This window comes from Spodoptera frugiperda, chromosome 13 (assembly GCF_023101765.2).
Source record: "Spodoptera frugiperda isolate SF20-4 chromosome 13, AGI-APGP_CSIRO_Sfru_2.0, whole genome shotgun sequence".
Taxonomy (NCBI): domain Eukaryota; kingdom Metazoa; phylum Arthropoda; class Insecta; order Lepidoptera; family Noctuidae; genus Spodoptera; species Spodoptera frugiperda.
In genome coordinates, this window is record NC_064224.1 from 7,894,666 (window position 1) to 7,913,986 (window position 19,321).

The window sequence follows — 19,321 nt, forward strand, 5'->3', positions numbered from 1 at the left end:
TCTAAAATGTCAAATAGATAGGTTTATTTTCATGGGGATATTTTTAGGATAGGAAAAATGACTCGAAATTTTCGTCCGGTAGCCTTAGACTTTGGCTTAGCTTCAAAATATTTAAAATCAGTAATAAAATATGACTCAGTGTTACAGCGTTTCCCATATAGTAAGGCTTGTGAGTGAGTATTCCTTTCTTGGCTTTGTGACGTCACGCCTTTTATCCCGAAGGGGTAGGCAGAGGTGCATATTACGGCACGTAATGCCGTTATACAATGTACACCCACTTTTCACTATTTAATTTTGTGTTATAAGTCTCATGTAGTAGGGGGTGAGCCTCTCTCTAGAGGGTGAAGGGGTGAGTTTCTTTTGCTTTTATCTCCCTTATTTTAGCGATAAAATGTTCCTAGCACGAGGAACTTGACTAATTTCAAGCTATGCTAGAGGCTCATGTTCATTCCGCGACACACGACGGGGTGACTGTTGCGTATGTGACTCTGCTCATGAATATGAGCATCTAGCATGGCTTGAAACTAGGCGAGTTCCTCGTCAAATATTTACGTGAATAAGCCGAAAAACATTAATGATTAATTTAGTATAATTTCAGCATCATCATCATCAGCCGAGAAATGTCCACTGCTGAAAAGGCTTCCCCCTTAGTCCTCCACGTACTATGTCTTACGAAAGTTTTAATATAAACGTTCCTAGCACAGTTATCACGGTCTTATAACCAGCACTAGGGTTTTGGGCAAAGGGCCTATCGTGCACAAATAAATATTTATGCATTTGTTTAACTAGTCTTGTCCTTCATAATGTTATTGTCCAAATAACTTTGAAAAGTTCATGCAACTTTAAAATTGTCAAGTATTTGAAGTCAAATATGTTTTGCCCATAAGGAGTGGTGATGCTCTGGGCCTCCAAAACTATTTCCTTAATATTAAAAAAAAAACATTTATTTTCTAAGATTTTTTTTTTTTTGTAACCTTCAATATCATCTGAAATTGCAGTTTATAAATATAAGCGTCTGTTTCACTACCTTCATATAAGTGCCTGATAAGCTTATGTGATAGAATAGATAGTGCATACAAATTACGTTCTTAATTCAAAGTTATCTGATACATAGCGGCTATCCAAACAAGTCCTAAGACTACAGATTTTGTGTCCTATAGATTTCGAAAGTCACTTTTGATCATCATTCCACAAAAACGGTAATAGGTGAGTATCTAATGGGCATTGTATTCTGTGTTTTCTTTTTCCAGATACAAAAGAACTACCCCACCACGGCATTTAATCTGTTTCAAACAATGGACTGGACAAATGGTATTAAATATTATACTCAGTGCTTTAAATCTGAAATGCCGAATGAGAGATACCCACAACAAGAGATTGGTATGATTTTGCTTATAATATAGCTTTTATATGTAACTTGTATCACATCAACAGCCCGTGATAGTCTATTGCTGCTGGACTATGGACCTCCTCCGCAAAAGAAAAGTTTGCTAGAATCTTCACGCTTGGCAGAGGAGTTAAAGATCGTAGTATAAAAAGATCAAGTCTTTGATAGAACACATCTGCCCATTCTCTGTATAAAAATATGTATGTAATACCGCTTGCTCGGCTCCGAAAGAGTAAAACTTAAGAAATTCTTGCTCGCTTATTACTCATCAAGAAATAGAAATCCTCATTCAAAACTGCAGTATTCGAAGCTGCGGACTACCTAGCGACTGGAACTTCGGCTCGAAGAGCAGGCGTAGAAATGGGGTGGATTTTAGTCAGTAAGAGTCTGAATGACACTCCCTCTCGCCTGCTCGACAGGCTAGAGAAGTCTTTGGATGATTTTACCCCCTCAAAAAAAAACATTAACTCATTATAACTTAACAATGTAGATGTTTCATTACAGGATATAATACCTAACGCAAAAGTGATGATTCTCCAAGAGGTCAACGAACCGATGCTGACTATGGCTGTCTCGAAAGCAGCGACCCTGCTTGGAGCATCCGATGTAGGCATAATCGAGAATATGTCTTGGGAACAAGATTATCATGGCAGGTAAAAGTTCAGGATTTACCTCGTAAGTAGATAGTGCTATAGAAGCCAGGTAACCAAACTCTTCTACGCCCTTAGAAGAGAAAAAAGAAATGCCTACCTATTCAGTACCGACTTGATTGCCCAGACATAAAAAATATACAAAAAACAAAAAAAAAATATGTTGTGTTAACCTACAAACTGTAAACTCGCTAACTAAACTAAACTAAAAACTAAGTGGGGTCCTATATGTGAGCTGTTTGTTATACTTGCTATCAATAATAGGTATGGCAAAAACGCCTAAACGCACAGAAATTTGTTAAAATTTGACTCCACTAATCGTATAATAAACAACATTAGTGATGAAATAATGAAACTCTAACATGGTGTTATGTTCAAGTAGGAGACCACACTCCCAAACTATAGGCTGATATATAGCTGAACTTGGTCTCGGTTCAGTTAAATCCGTAATTCCAACATTCCGACATGTAAAATATTGAGAGATCACACAAAAATCTTACACTACTAACGTATTTAAAATTGGGTATTTTTATTATCTCTGCAGGGAGAGAGGGTAAGAATAACGCTCGGATACCACTGCATGTGGGTAGTTAAAATCTGAAAACTTTCATACCAAACACAAAAGATATCGTATCACCCCTATAAGGTTGTTGAGGGCTGTCGCTCAACTGATATCAAACTGAAACTGTAAAAATACTCGTATGTTTACGGTTTCAGTTTATTCGGGCCAATGTATACAATATTTTCACCATTGTTTTTTCTTCATGTCGGTAGACATATTGGATCCCTTTTTTGCAAGTTTTATCTTAAAGGTATACAAAGGGATTATTGTTTCACGAAAGTACTTCTGAGAATTTCTAAATCTTATACTCCCATAAGATACTTTAGAAGATTTTCGTGGTAGCCCGGAGGTTTCACACGTCCGTTTTTCATGCACGAAAGCGCAGCCCGCTTTGAGCAAGCGTGGTGTTAATCAGCACCATTGGTATGACAGAACACAAATCTACGCGAGACACAATGACTGTGTTATCTATTGTGACTTATACAGGGTGTCCCTGAAATCGACGTCCAACGGGCACTAGATGATCAGCAAGGTTCCAACTGTTATCAGAAAAATATAAAAAAAATTCTAAGTCCTACAGTTTTTAAATTACAGTGACTTATGTGTTATCCACGAAAAAGTACACCCTGTGCCAGTCTTTTGACTCTTGTTGCTACAAATCTTTATTTTTTCGTCTGCAGTCTTCCTTACATTATCCTGAATAGTGTTCCAGTAATATGGAATCATAAATTCTTAGCCAACTGCTTTAGATTGGAAAACATTGTTAGTTTTAGAGGAACCAAATACTCTGAATAAATTTTTCACCTTACTTTAAGTGACTGTACTGAATAAATTATGTATGGCGCTAGTAGTGGCAAATTTCACCAAAGTTGGCGCATTTAATAAGGATTCTAAAATGGTATAACACTTTGCACATTATTTCCTAAATTCGACACAAAAAAAGATTTTTCAACGAAACTCGGTTTCGATGAATTTATTTGAATTTACTAATATTTCTTCTAGTGTACTCAAATCATACGTTATAACCTCGTATGCACTAGACAACACTTTGCACGCGATTTGTTATCATCATGTTGATAATCAGCGAGGATCTCTTGTCAAACAATATTGTCTGTCTACTCATGATTTCGCTTGCAGCTTTCGTTGGCAATATTAATAGACTTACTAAAGGAACTGATGTTCTGTATCATGTTTCACTAAATAATATTGAATGATTGCAATATGATGTTCATAGTGCATCAAACACATTATCAAATGTGTAGTAAAATCAAAAGGAACGGACGCGGCAGATTCATGTACACAGCATATCAACGCGGTAGTGGTATGGTGTACATGAGCCCTTACGCACAATTACTCGTCATATCCCCATCAAAAAAAAAAGAAATGGGTGAATCCTCCGATTAAGTTACGTGTTCATGCCTTGTGATCAAATGCGGGATGAAGCATCAAATATTCTTTAGTTTGTCGAGAAAGAGTTATTTGCACCGTTGCAAGGAATTGCAGGTAAAGCAAAAAATAATTTAAAAAAGAAATAATCAACACGGCGCAAAAAAGCCAGTGTTCAGCTAAAATGCCGAAGCCCGGGTACGATGACTCGAGATGCACAACACCAGTTCTTCTAGCGATAATATTGCCGACGAATGCTGCAAGCGAAATCACGGGTAAACAGACAATGTTGTTTGACAAGAGATCCTCGCTGATTTTCAACATGATGATAACAAATAGCGTGCAAAGTACTGTCTAGTGCATACGAGGTTATAACGTATGATTTGAGTACACTAGAAGAATTTTTAGTAAGTTCAAATAAATTCATCGAAACCGAGTTTCGTTGAAAAATCTTTTTTTGTGTCGAATTTAAGAAATAATGTGCAAAGTGCTATACCATTTTAGAATCCTTATTAAATGCGCCAACTTTGGTGAAATTTGCCACTACTAGCGCCATACATAATTTATTCAGTACAGTCACTTAAAGTAAGGTGAAAAATTTATTCAGAGTATTTGGTTCCTCTAAAACTAACAATGTTTTCCAATCTAAAGCAGTTGGCTAAGAATTTATAATTTTATATTACTGGAGCACTACTCAGGATAATGTAAGGAAGACTGCAGACGAAAAAATAAAGATTTGTAGCAACAAGAGTCAAAAGACTGGCACAGGGTGTACTTTTTCGTGGATAACACATAAATCCCTGTAATTTAAAAACTGTAGGACTTAGAATTTTTTTATATTTTTCTGATAACAGTTGGAACCTAGCCGATCATCTGGTGCCTGTTGGACGTCGACTTCAGGGACACCCTGTATACCCGCACACGAAAGGTTAATGCTCCGTGTGAGAAGAGACTTTGGTCAGCAGTGGCCTTTAATAGGCTGTTGTCGATGTTGATGAAGCCAAAAACAAATTATAACCACTCCACCGAAGGTGAATAAGGATCGTTTTGTTCCAGAATATTCTCAGACATGGCGGATATAATATTTATATCGACGAGAACACATATGTGTGTCCAGCGGTTTGCTAACAAATCCTCCGTGCCAGTGCTATGTATGAAGTCCAGGACACATGCCAGTTTGCAGTCTCTAGCCACCGTCATGGCTATCATGGTAATTTCATTCCATCCTCATGTTAGTCTATTCTAACTATTTGTTGTACATGTAGAAAGGATGGATGAAAGCAGTTTAACGAAATAAATATACAAGGCGAATATGAGTGGAACCGTCGGTAGAGGGCGTCCCAGACGGACATATAGCGACCAGATTGGCGATATATATAAAAGGGTCGAATTAAAAGTACCTATAACCGCCGAACATGCATGCAAAGACTGATGACTTGTAATGAAGCGAAAGAGGTGTGTAAGAATCGTAGTAATTGGCGTTCCATTGTCTTTGCCTATCCCCATGGGAGACAGACATGTGGTTATGTATGTACCTATGTATTTTTTTGCTACCAGCGCGCTTACTTTAATCGCAATCCAGGGCGTCCACCCACGATGGGGACAGAGACCCTAACAAAGATTCCAGGGAGCCACTGGATGCAAGTGGCTTGAAACTGGCAATTCCGAAAGTCATTGGGAGACGATATTAGCAGTAGACGTCTTGTAAGCTAACATGCTGATGATAATGACGAACAAAGAACAAGTGCTTGAATTCTTTAAAAAAAATACACTTAACATAGAACATAACTTCTTTTAAGTGTTTAGCCATCGCAAATTATTTTCCTATCTTACGCCAAACGGAGCGTACCAGAATCATCAATCCTTTGACTCCCGAAATTATATATAATTGCAGGAAGAATTTGGCACAATGCAAGGAATCAACTTGTCCTACGTGGGGCCTACGCATCCAATCCTCAACTCTTATCTCTTGCTGTGCCCAATGCTTGGGGCCAATATCAGATTCAAATGTTGCTGTAAGGTATGGTATAAGTGATTTTTTTATTAGATTGGTCGACAAACGAGCAAAAGGATCATCTGATGGTAAATAATCGGTACCCGTCAATGGACAAGGCAAAACTCCAGGGGAAACTCAAGTATTGTCAGCCTTTTGAAGATTTCTATGCGGAGGAAATCTTCCAATGTCTTCTCCCACATTGGCTGAGGCTAGAAAGAAAGTATCCGACTCTTACTAACTAAAAACCACCCCGTTTCTAAATCTGCATTCAGCCGTAGGCCCGGTCAAATAGTATAGTTGTCCGCGGCTCCGTGGAGATATAATAGGTATGGGAAATTCAGATGGATTGGAAGTATTGAACCTCATAACCTCAAATTGCTCAACGCCATTTTTGTCTGAAGTTATAGTCAGTGCAAGTGTTAGTTTTTTGCGGATTCCATCGGCGGCGGCATCGCCCTGGGCCATCGGCCCATCACGTCCCCCCCTAACGCCGGCACTGGTTATAGTAAGGGTGCTTTTCTACCAGAGATATGCTATGTAGCTACGCATCCCCAGCAACGTAGCATAGAACGTCTCTGATGGAAAAACACTATCACTCCGGTCGAAGTAGCCTACCTCTTACCATCTTACAACTGCTGGTCAATAAATATATTTTTCTCCTCAGAAATGTCCAGTCACCCCTTTCCTGTTCGACGCAAGTAAGGCAATGTGCGCATACACAGGGACGGAGGCTCGCCAATGCGCGGAAACTAAGGACGCCATAAGAAACGCGTGCGTCGTAGTAGCAGGCCCGACTCCTAAGAAAGCTGAGAAACTACCAGACTTTATGCTGGCAACTACAGTATATATTACTTAATTTTTATACCGTATGGAGATACCTCTTATGACTTAATTTAAACCACATATTTATTATCATCTTGGCTGACAATACACGAAAAATGAGCGAAATAGACCCATTAGGTTAAGCCAAAAAGTGCCTTTGAGCTAACAATATGAAAACTGTGTACAAATACGGCATAATAAGCAGACGGGTCACCTGATGGTAAGCGATCTGCGCCACCCATGGACACCCGTAACACCAGAGGAGTCATAGCTACGTTGCCGGCCTTTTAAGAAGGAATACGCTCTTTTCTTTCGTCTGGCGTCATGATGATTCTTATTTTCAGGATATCAACAAAGAAACATGTTTCCGCTGGATATTCTTCCACACCTGTCCAAGAGGGGAGGAAGTCGATGACTTATTATTCTGGAATGAAAATGCCAAGACCTTCACAGCATTCCAGAATATGCACTACATCGCTGCTGCGTTAATGGCTTACCATTGCCGAGATTATTTGTTTTAACCCTATACTTGACCATGTGCACTGTAATGCACACATTTAAAAAATAAATATAGCGACCAGACACAGCAGTATTTATGGTTTATTTTACTACTACTGTATAGATAAATGTCCTAAAATGTCATAAAAAAGAGAATCAGTGTTATTTGGCAACACTGGTTGTCAGTCGGCTTCAAAATAGCAGCGCGTGCGCACACGTCGATGACTAACATGGTAAAAATCGATTATAATACTTATTTATAATCGCTTAAACTTACGTTTTATAATGTTAATCTACTCTTGAATGTGTTTGCTTGGATGATTGCTAATATTTCAAAACGATGGCGGTAATTTGATATCGTAATATTTGTTTATTTCTTGATGTGTCTGCAAATGCACATTGCCAGCTTGCTTGCATTTCTACCTTCCCTATTCTGTGTGCATTCAAATACACATTGCCAGATCACTTAGTAGGTACTTATAATTGTAAATGGAGGAGGCTTACGTTCAGTAGCGGGCTGCAATAGGCTTATTGTATGTAATTAACAATAATGAAAGTCCATAGTAACATTTGTATTTTCCGTACAAGATCAGAGGACAAAAAATATTAGCGTTAGTCCCCAAAGCAAGAGCAGGATCTGGCGCAGAGAACATTGATTCCTCAGGAGACGAACTAACGTTTCATCGTAGTATTTCTAATCATGGCCGCAGACGTGACTCCGACACAAGCTCAGGGACTCCATCCTTACCATCTTCATTAGAAAATCTGCATTGTTGTGGAGATGGGATGGCTGGTTGATGAACATGGGTGGTTTTCTGATTCAAAGTTATTGGTCCAGACGGAGAGTCTAACGTTGTAAAAACTTCACAGAATTCATTCTCTTCATCTGACAATAAATGCCCAGGCATCTATTCTCCGCCAAACGGAGTCAATTTCCACTGGCTCCTACTTTCCGAAATGTACCCGTTCCAATATCGGATCATCTTGAGCTTCTGGGCGTAACTCTCTCGCCAACGCTAAACTTCGGCTCTTATATAGAGTCGAAGGCGCATCTGACTGGTAGAAAGCTGGGTATCCTCTCGAGGGTGAGACGGTACTTCACACCGAAACAACTGCTGAGCCTGTACCAAGCGCAGGTTCGGTCATGTATGGAGTACTGTTCTCACCTTTGGGACGGCTCGGCTAAATACCAGCTGGATGCGCTCGAACACATTGAAAGGCGTGCCAAGAAGCTTATTAATGATGATGCGCTTGTGGAGACCCGGCTTCAAAGCCTTGAACACAGGCGCAAGGTGCGACCTTGCGCTTTTCCGTTTTTTACCGGATACATTTCGGAGAGTGTGCGGGGGAACTGCACAACTTTCGATTCCTCCTAGTCCTTTCCATCATCGAACCACAAGACAATCAGCGAGGCGTCACCGCTTCATGGTAGATATCCCACCCACTCGCACGAAGCGCTTCGCTTCAAGCTTCCTTGTGCGAACTGCTAGGGAGTGGAACTCCTTGCCGGAGTCTGTGTTTCCTGGTGGGTATAACCTGGGTGTCTTCAAAGCCCGAGTGAATAGGTTGCTTATGGGCAGACGTGCTTCATCGTAGGCCGCATCATCAATTACCATCAGGCAAGATAGCGGCCAAACGTCGGCCCATTTAACATAAAAAAGATTATCACATAAAGTAAAATTATATTTACTTTGTGTGAGTAACTGTTGAGATTATCACACAAAGTAAAATTATATTTACTTTGTGTGATAATCTCAACAGTTACTATCAGATTTTGTAGTAATTACGCGACTGCGACTCAAATTGTGATCTCAAATATAACTTATGTGATTCTTAAAGACTTGTTAAAATAATTAGTGTTAAGAATATTATTCCTCAAACATTTATTTTTATTATAAACTTGGATTTTTATTTTTCATGTACTACAGCAATGTGCATTCTGGGACACACACGCTTTTTTCCATTGTTATTCAGACCCCTTGGCAATGTGCATTTTAAGACACATGCAATATTACAATAACTATAGACGTAGGATTTTTTTTATTATTTTTTACAAGTTACTTGCCCATGTCAAAAACAGGGTAAGAAAAAAAATATTTAAAAAAAGCATCTAAAATTCTTTGCCAAGTATAGGGTTAAAGAGGAACATTAATTTATTCAGATTTGGGAATACGGTCAGGCCAGGGCGGCAAGAGACCCTCTATTAACTAGGTAATTTGACAAGGTTCTACACTATTTATGTGTAAGTGAAATTACAAGAGAATATTTTGATTCTTAAAATTATATTTCGATTGATGTAACTTTTGTACAGTATCTCTAACATACATACAAAAGTTTGGCATAATATTTTAGTGGTTTGTGTGTGATTTTTTATTGAATTTAACTACGTAACTAATGAGGTACTGAAGGTACTGTTTTTATATAAATTATTTTATTATCCTGATTCATGCTATATTAACAGTGTATTAATAAAATAGTAGTTAATTTTATGTTGTTTTTTATTATAATAAAATTATAGCTACAACTATTTGAATTATCTACAAACTTACATACCGCAAAACAAGGTGAATAGAATTCGAGGGTGATTAGATACAGAAAAGGGTGAATAAATGTTGGGAAAATATTCTAACATCTATTCACCCCATTCCTGTGTCTATTTACCCTTTGAATTCTATTCACCAAGTTTTACCATTAGCTTAAAAAATATTGGATATGTAACATGTTTTACAATTGATACCTAAAAGTATAAATCAAATACAAAGTATATATTTTTAGACTTATTTCAGAAAGGCTGCACCAATGAATAATGAGCAATTATTACAGAGAATTAATTATTTAATTATTACAGACTTCAAAAAAAGGAGGAGGTACTCTCATATCAAAATCATGTAACTTAATGCTCACAATAATTATTGCAAATAGCTTACAAATTTGTTTAGAATTAATGGCACCGATTTCTAACCTATCAGTCAATACTTCTAGTAGTTTGGCTTTTTGGATTCTGTTTTTTGTATGAACCTTGGCCTGATGACTAATAGGAAATTAAAACTTCAAATGTATGTTAACTAAAACAATTGTTATTAACATATTTAACTTAACCTTAGATTAATAAATCTAATTGGAATAAATAATGTGACTTTGATTTTGAGTTTAACTTTCTGAATATCAAAACAAAACATGTAACATTTCCAACAAAGGTACTTATAGTTTAACCTAGTCTAATCTGTGGCATTCTTGTATTTTCCTCTCATGAACTTTGGTAACGGTACCACTCCAGGACAGGGGATCTGTCCGTACACCTCGCAGATGCATGGACGTTCACAACCGATGCCGAAGTTTGCAGGATTATCCTTCTTTTCAGCAGCTATTGCCTCCTGTTCCAATACTTCTTTTGATTTACCTGTAATTTTATAAATGACATTTTTAATTTAGTAACAATAAGGACAGTAAAATGGGCTAAGTAGACAATATTGTCAGATTCGCTGGAAGATCAGCTTTCGGATGAGAGATTTACAAGTTTTTTTTTCAGCTATGATCATCCCATTTCAGGGCAAACACCTCCCTGCCCTTCTTCCACTCCTGCTTGTGTAAAGCTTTTTGCAGCCAACCATTGTCATAGACTTTGAGTTTGTACGTCCATCTCTACATTTGTGAGTAGTGAGTTTTGCCCACCGCTCGTCTGACAATTTACAAGGCAGAGAGGTTTGAGAGGACTGCCTCATTGGCCGAGTGGTTGCAAGTGCGACAGCCGGGCAAGGGGTCTCGGGTTCGATTCCCGGGTCGGGCGAAGTATTACTGGGATTTTTTCGGTTTTTCGAAAATTTCTCAGTGGTAGCACGGAGTCTGGAAATGTGCCCGATATGGCAAAAGGCTCACCACCTATTACATGGGACTTACAACATAAATTGTGAAAAGTGGGTATACACAGTGGCATTACGTGCCATAATGTGCACCTCTGCCTAACCCTTCGGGGATTAAAGGTGTGACGATATGTATGTATGTATGTATTCTCACTACTACACACTACATGCATAAATGCAAAGGGTTTTTTTATACACCTATCATCATTATCATTATCAGCCTTGAGACATCCACTACTAAGCATAGGTCTCCCCCAATGACTTCCAGATAGGCCAGTTGGAAGCGACCTGTATCCAGTGGCTCCCTGCAACCTAAATCAGGTTGTCTATGTTGTGGGCAAACAGCAAGTTTGACAACATTTATTTAGTACCAGACTAGAATACAAGATCTATAGCACCAAGTTTATATTACAAGAAAGATTAAACTCACCAACAGTATTAATTAAATGCTCTAGAATCTCTTCTTTAGATTTGTTGTCAACATCAACTAAGATCTTTCTCCCATCTTCAAAATAACACTTTATGAATGGTGAAGGAGTCAGATTCTTCAAGGTAGCCACTTGTACGTCAGGATTTTTATATTGAATCTGTGGCAAATACCAAAATACGAATTCCTTGGCTCCCAAATTGTTTTGTCCATTTATGTTGTAAGCCACTGAGAATATTTTAATTTTATCCTTCAAAACTAATCGGCCGGCGTTTAAATAGTTTAAAGTACGTCGAATAGGTGCTCTTCCTTTCATGAACGGCATTTTGAATTTATTTTAATTGTTTTTCTATTACAAAAATAACCTACAAGCTTCACGAAGAACTTAACCTCAAAAATCACACTTTGACACTTCTGTTCATGACTTTGACAGCAAACAATTTGACAAGAATGCGTTCCATTCCGTTCAGAAATTTAAATTTAACCAACTTTATCAATATTTTAGTTTTAGTTTAATTATCATGTTATCTACAATACTTTATTTTTATAAAACGATTTGCGAATTTGTTTTGAAAAATTTAAATAATTCGTGTTATTTGTAAGTATGATTTTTATAGCGAAATAAAACTAAAGTGTTGCGGTGGCTGGACAACCGGCTGCCACGCAACGTGTAGCGGGCACGATTATCAGACAGAGGAAGTCTTTGTGTGATCCACGAATTATTGTGTTTTGTCCTGGATATCTTGTGTATGTTTGTTAACGCACCCACGACACAGAAGAATATCGTAAAATAAAAACAAAAATTAAATGTAAATAGAAAGTACCTACCTATTATATTTTATGCTAATTGAGTTCATAAAATAAGTACCTATAAATCTTTAATATTTTTGTGGCAAACGAGCAGACGGGTCGCCTTATGGTAAGCAACACTGATCGCTTATCGCAACACCACAGTCTAAAAACACAGTATAATACTATGGTTAATACTCTTTGGGTTACACTGTCGACTTAGTACCTACTTTTACTGCAGCACATTTCCATACGGTTGTCCACATTAAAAAGTATTTATTGAAGACCTAGTTCATCGAGGTCTAGGTAGTAGTCATAGATCACTTTCCACCATCAACGTAATCTGTCAAACAAACCTGTCAACAATTTTAAACTCTGCTAGAAAAATGGTAAATTTCAAATACTAGAATTAATTATGGGATTCGTCCCAGAGCAACGTCATACCCTACAGCAAAAGCCAAAATGGTATCTATTTTAAAATGCCTTTTAAGATGAGTAGCAAGATAAAAGGAGTCAAAACTTCATGCACAAAAGTAAAAAACCCCTGCAAGTTCTGTCTCCAACAAGTTACCAACAAGAATGGGTTACAGTGTCAAGGAGCTTGCAAGAAATGGGCCCACTTCAATTGCCTCAACTACACACCGGGAAAAATATCCGACATCAAAGCTGGCATAATTAAAGTGACGTGCCCATGCCCTGATTGCGAGACGACACAACCCAAGGAGTACTTAGTGAAACCACCTTACACATGTTCGAATCAAAACTGCCCAGCAAACAGAGGACCAAAGTGTGCCTCAGAAGATTGCCCCTTAAATCCCAAAAAGAAGCCAGAGAGCACATGTGGTAACAAGACTTGCTCCAAGGAACCAGTCAGTTGTCCAGCTGTTGAGTGTCCACAATCTGCTACTCAAGTGCAGAAACGGTCTCACCCTAGATTACAACCTGCGCGCCCTCCTACGCCCCCTCGTAGCGGTTCGAAGAAATCACCATCTAACTCGCCATGTCGCTCACCAAAGGTACCAAAGACATGCGACTCCCCTCCTGCCGCTCCTCCTCCGAAACCGAAACCAATTTGCGGTGAAAAGCCGAAAAAACCACCGTGCCCTGAAAAACCTAAAAAGAAGGAAAAAGCGCCTAAGAAGAAACCGGTCGCATCTCCGTCTTGCTCAGTACTATCATCAACTTCAAATACGAATTGTAAGTTTGATTATGTATTTTAATTGGTATCTTAAATCGTCAAACATAACTCATAGATAGATATATCATTCAACAATTTTTTACTAGTTTTACTCATTTAGAAATGATATCTATACATAGCTAGGTCTCTTCCCAACGTTTCCCATTTTGCTCTGGGAATGGTGGTCCGATTCTTAACGCACTTGTTACTCCTCTGGTGTTGCGAGTGTCCATGGGCGGCGCTGATCGCTTACCATCAGGTGACCCGCCTGGTCATTGGCCCTATTCTATATAAAAAAAATGGTTCAAAAGTTATGAGCAGTTTTGTTTTGTTCAGTATACTTAACGAACCGATCACTAAACAAAAAGGTATCGGAGGTATCAATGTATTTTTTATTTTGAACAAGAGTAATTAAAATTAAAAATAGTTTATTGTTTGTGATCGCGTCGTTTAGTATTATTGAGAAATCGTTGAACTAATTGACAATTGGTTTTAACTATTCAACCGTTAAAAATCGGATCCCCATTTCCAGAGCAAAAAGTTAGGGAATGACTTCTATGTCCCTGTTCTATGTGACCCATACTTCCAGAGAAACCCTGGGGTACTACATGGGATATTGTCCTATGTGTAACGTAGGTACATATTTACGGTACATTTAATCTTACAAACGCAGGTTTCACATCGCTTTTCATTGTTTTGTCACTTGGATTCAGTTTTTCCAGATGATTTTGATTGATTACGATGTAGTTATTTTTGAAAGACCAGTCTACCTTGGTACTGCGCAGTCAGAAACCATTTTATTTTGATCTTTAGCTTTTCAATCCAAATCCCAAAACTTTGTCACTGCTGTAGTTTGTTTGCACAACACAAGCAGACCACAGAATCACATATCGCAGACCTAGTAATATATTGGCACATTTGTAGTTTACTGACCAATGAACCGTTGTTTTACGTGCGTGCGGGGGACACTACAATAATGGTATAATGACACTTACGACCTCTTTCGATGAACATGGAAATAAACAGATTAATATGCACTTTTAAACACGTAAATCATATTATAAAGTCAATTTCGCATTTTTTGCAGATGTGCCAATATATTACTAGGTAAGCGATATAATAATGCTGCCACATATACCCCTTATCCTAAACTTCTAAATATTTTGTTCCAGGCCCTAAACCAAAATATTCTTCATCGGACTCCAACTTGAATCGTAAGAATCATGCTTTAATGGTGCAAGCCGTACAAGATATGTGCAACACTGTCGGAAAACTTTCCAATCAGTTAAAAGAACTTATGTGTAAAATGATGCAAAACTGATTTCGATACAAGAGGCCCCAACGGTAGAAAGGGCCCCAATGGTACAACAAGCCCAATGGAACAACAAGCCCAATGGAATAACAATCCCAATGGAACAACATGCCCAATGGAACAACAAGCCCAATGGAACAACAAGCCCAATGGAACAACAAGCCCAATGGAATATATTATTACTAGGTAATATATTACTAGGTAAGCCATATAATAATGCTGCCACATATACCCCTTATCCTAAACTTCTAAATATTTTGTTCCAGGCCCTAAACCAAAATATTCTTCATCGGACTCCAACTTGAATCGTAAGAATCATGCTTTAATGGTGCAAGCCGTACAAGATATGTGCAACACTGTCGGAAAACTTTCCAATCAGTTAAAAGAACTTATGTGTAAAATGATGCAAAACTGATTTCGATACAAGAGGCCCCAACGGTAGAAAGGGCCCCAATGGTACAACAAGCCCAATGGTACAACAAGCCCAATGGAACAACAAGCCCAATGGAATAACAATCCCAATGGAACAACATGCCCAATGGAACAACAAGCCCAATGGAACAACAAGCCCAATGGAACAACAAGCCCAATGGAACAACAAGCCCCGATGGTAGAACAAGTGCTTGTGTTGGAACAGGCCCCAGTGGTAGAACGGGCCCCAATGGTAGAACGGGCCCCAATAGTACAAACCGTGCAAGGACGTGCAGCTTTCTAATCAATTTATTGTGTAAAATGCATGACGCTGAATGTATAACAAGTTAATAAGTATCTCCATGTCATATCAGAATTAAGATGTTGACTACTACTTAAAGTTGTTTTTATTACATTCTAGTTAAATCCTGATCCGGAGCTGTGGTCTACCTAGCGGGTTTACCGGGGCTCCGGCTCGAAAAGCAGGAGTAGAAACGAGGTGGTTTTTAGTCAGTCGGAGTCTGACACTCCCTCTCGCCTTGCCCAAGGCGGGAGAAGTCATAGGATGATTTTCCCCCCTTAAAAAATCCTAGTTAAATAGATATACCTATAGATAACCTCACATCTAAAGTTTTTATTGTTTACAAACTACTATATTTCTAAGTAATGGCCGTATTTCATAGAATGCCATGATCAAATGACCAGTTTCACAGTCTACAGAAAGAAACCAGAACAAAGATAGCTTTGGTGTCCGACGCTGGGGACCACTTGGCAACCAAGTCGGCACTTGATTAAATACTGTCTAAAGAAAGGCATATTATTTTGTTGGTTGCATAAATTGACCAATTAACTACAGCATGCTAGTAACGTAGGTATCTTAGCCAACCTACGCAGCCAGCGTTGCATAGTTCGCAGATCTAATGCTGTTAGGTCTTCTTCAAATATAAAAGGAATGTCAGTTTTATCACCTTTTGAGTGATAAAAATCACCCTGTTCCGACTCCTGCTAGTGCTCCGAGCCAAGGCTGTGTAGACCTCGCTCACTGCCCAGGCGGGGTATCGACCAAGACCATTAGGAGGTACATATTGATTCTAGTATGATTTCACGACATAGACGATAGTTGATATTTATCTTCTGTACATAATTAATCACTGACCTTCAATTTGGTATGTATGCTAACTTTTTGTACTACAGAAGACAAGAGAACAATAATTATGGTTTATGGTTAACCATAAAAACATCTGTTGTACCGAGCATCCTCCAAAAAGGTAAAAATTAATCAGGACATTTGACAGACAGTCATAGAAAGAAAAAAACCTAGGCATGTCAACATGAAATTACATTTCCAAAATTCACTATGCCGTCATAAATATAAATATAAAGCTTTTCAAAACGTAAGCCTTGGGAGCTAGCCGTCAACCATGGTAACTGTTTTTAAAAGAGGCTCAGGAAGTTTCTGATCACAATGTCAAAATGCAACAAAGTGAAAAACCCATGTAAGATATGCTTAGGACCTGTAACGTGCAAGAACGGCTTACAATGCCATGGTGCGTGCCAGAGTTGGGCGCACTACAAGTGCCTCAACTACACACCTGGCAAAATCAAGGATATAAAGGCCGGAATCATAAAAGTAACATGTCCCTGCCCAGACTGCAGGACGAGCATGCCAAAAGAATACAGAACCGACACGTCGTACAGTTGTAACAATTCGCAATGCCCAGCGAACCGACCACCCAAGTGTGATAATCAGCAGTGCCCCATCAATAGCGATCAGAAGTGTGCGCGACCGAAAGTGCCGACTTGTGCTCTCGGTACTTGTGGTAATGAATGCAAGCAGTATAGTAGTAGCCATCAGTTGAGTAGTTGTCCTCCACCTCCCCTGCCGCCGCCGTGCAGTCAGTACAACTCGCCATCTCCGGTGTCGTCTTCCGACGCCTGTCTGTCCTCCGACAGATGTGCATCTGGATGCTCTTCTGTGAACGATGTTCACGGAGACGGTGGTTTCCAGGGCACGCCATCGTTTCATGTTGTCGAACAAATGTGTAACACTGTTGGCCAACTGACGAATCAGATTAACGAACTTATGATGCAGATGAAGGAAGTAGTTAACAATAATAGAGGTGGGGCCGGTGGGTGTTGCCCCCCTCAAGCTAAACCGACTTGTCAACAAAAAGGACCAAAATCAATGTGTCCAAAACCTTGTTATTGCCCGGGGAACCCAGCAAGACGATAATATTATAGAAATTGATAAGATGATTTAAATATATGGATGCTTTACATCCCCTGTTTATTATCAATTTATTAATAGTTTTTTTTATTTTGTCCTCATTACTTGTAAGCAGGTCTGCGTTTTTAATGCAAAGTTGAAGAATTCGTTTTTTACGTTTAATTCGCTGCTCAGGACTTGTTCTGAGCATTTAAGTATAGCGTAGGCCCTCAACGTTTTATTCATTGCTTTATAGAAATACTACATCGTGGAAAATAATAAATTATAAAATCTTGCTTTTGTATTTCACTTTGTACCCGTACACCGTACATTATACAAATTTCCCCAACTTTTTATTAACTTTCTGATGTACTAAGCTTATTTATAGGTAGCACTTATATTACGACAACATATCTGTTAATTTCAAACCATTATTTAACCTGTTTTTCACTGATTTCGTACAGTCTAATGTTATGACGATTCCAAATCAACACCAACTCGATTCTGGAAAGTTCTATAGTAGTTAATAAGTTCGTTCAAGTTTTAACATGTAGTATTGTGCAAGTCTGATTGGCAATCCAAGTTGTTTGCAAGTTATCTACCGAGTATTAATATGTTAAATATTGACTGGGGACTGACAAGATTTCACCTAGAGCCGTTATTAAGTAGATCTACGTTCAAGGTGTGCTAATTTGATGTAGAAATTGATCTAACTTGAATATTATGACGCTTTGTTAGTTCTGCTATGAGATAGATATAGATATGTCGTGGTGACCCGGAGGTTTAAGACAACCCACTCCTCATGCATGAGGATGCCGGCTCGAAACCTACCAACGGAAAGTACCAATGTGACTTTTTCCGAGTTATATGTACTTTCATGCAGGTCGCTTCCAACCAGCCTATCTGGATGTCATTGGGGGAGGCCTATGTTCAGCAGTGGACGTCTTATGACTGATATGATGATGATGATGAAACGTGCCATAAAAACAACATAAAAGGAGATTCATTATCACAATTCAGCCAACACGGCACAACCGAATATAGCAAACAACACAATTATGCAAACCTAAATAAATATCTATAATAATTATTATAACGGAAATCACGTAGCAATTTACTTATGTATAATTTACGCACATTGTATAACAGTCAAACTGTTTACTTTGCCCTCAAATTAAAGTGTCATTACGTAAACATGTCAATCACAACAATATGCGCGCCTCAAACCACAGATGTGGTCTGATGTCCGACCCGGATCTGCATGCGGACGACCTTGTCAGACAGGGTGGTTTTCAGTCAGTGAGAGTCTGACACTCCCTCTCATCTCACCCAAGGTGGGAGAAGTCATTGGATGATTATCTCCCCTCAAAAAAAAACATAATTATAAGTTATAACCGTCATTCATTGATTGTGTTTTTGGCAAAAAATAAAAACAAATTAATGGGGCAAAGTCTGTTTGAAATTTTAAGGTTTATTACCAATAATTTATTAAGACGCATGTCACATGCTAATTGGGGTCATATGATGTTTATAACTATTATGCCTTCGAAATTATTATAATATTTTATTTTAAGAACTGAATTCATGCTATTGAAAATATGTAGGCACCATCAGATATAATATTTTGAAATAATCCTTGCTATAAATGTTGGTTAGCGTTGTACTTTCATTAAATAAATCCAAAACCAGCTATTTTAAATATCTTGTATTTTTAATAGTGTAGTGCAAGGATGGCATTTATCATTGGCACGCGTGCCATTGATGGCACGTGGCACAATATTTTGATCACAAATTCTGTACAATGTCTGGCACTATTTTCAGACATGAATAACATTAAA

At 38.5% G+C, this 19,321-nt stretch overlaps 4 protein-coding genes across 8 annotated transcripts; 3 read left to right on the forward strand and 1 right to left on the reverse strand.

The window, feature by feature from the left end:
- On the forward strand, positions 1–9,790 carry LOC118270729 (ornithine carbamoyltransferase-like). Of its 4 annotated transcripts, XM_050697958.1 has the most exons (8): positions 1–173; positions 1,251–1,380; positions 1,892–2,040; positions 5,042–5,195; positions 5,880–6,005; positions 6,646–6,822; positions 7,148–7,320; positions 9,437–9,790. In XM_050697958.1, exons 1-8 carry the CDS (start codon positions 58–60, stop codon positions 9,438–9,440), a joined length of 1,029 nt encoding a protein of 342 aa, XP_050553915.1. In that variant the 5' UTR covers positions 1–57; the 3' UTR covers positions 9,441–9,790. The 4 variants fall into 4 exon arrangements, with proteins under 4 accessions (XP_050553915.1, XP_050553914.1, XP_050553917.1 ...); XM_050697957.1 differs by lacking the exon at positions 9,437–9,790 and having other exon boundaries at positions 7,148–7,392; XM_050697960.1 differs by lacking the exon at positions 9,437–9,790 and having other exon boundaries at positions 20–169; positions 7,148–7,392.
- Positions 9,437–12,011, reverse strand: LOC118270711 (probable 28S ribosomal protein S25, mitochondrial). The gene is made up of 2 exons (XM_035586464.2): positions 11,592–12,011; positions 9,437–10,701 (listed from the first exon to the last, which is right to left on the reverse strand). Exons 1-2 carry the CDS (start codon positions 11,911–11,913, stop codon positions 10,520–10,522), a joined length of 504 nt encoding a protein of 167 aa, XP_035442357.2. The 5' UTR covers positions 11,914–12,011; the 3' UTR covers positions 9,437–10,519.
- A 665-nt stretch (positions 12,012–12,676) lies between these two features.
- On the forward strand, positions 12,677–15,671 carry LOC118270424 (swi5-dependent recombination DNA repair protein 1 homolog). Of its 2 annotated transcripts, none has more exons than XM_035586007.2 (2): positions 12,677–13,574; positions 15,133–15,671. In XM_035586007.2, the coding sequence occupies exons 1-2, from the start codon at positions 12,857–12,859 to the stop codon at positions 15,279–15,281; spliced, it is 867 nt and encodes a 288-aa protein (XP_035441900.1). In that variant the 5' UTR covers positions 12,677–12,856; the 3' UTR covers positions 15,282–15,671. The 2 variants fall into 2 exon arrangements, with proteins under 2 accessions (XP_035441900.1, XP_050553919.1); XM_050697962.1 differs by lacking the exon at positions 15,133–15,671 and adding an exon at positions 14,727–15,065 and having other exon boundaries at positions 12,678–13,574.
- An 885-nt stretch (positions 15,672–16,556) lies between these two features.
- LOC118270506 (uncharacterized) lies at positions 16,557–17,779 on the forward strand. Its single transcript, XM_035586108.2, has one exon. It carries the CDS (start codon positions 16,743–16,745, stop codon positions 17,508–17,510), a length of 768 nt encoding a protein of 255 aa, XP_035442001.2. The 5' UTR covers positions 16,557–16,742; the 3' UTR covers positions 17,511–17,779.
- The last annotated feature ends 1,542 nt before the right edge of the window (positions 17,780–19,321 follow it).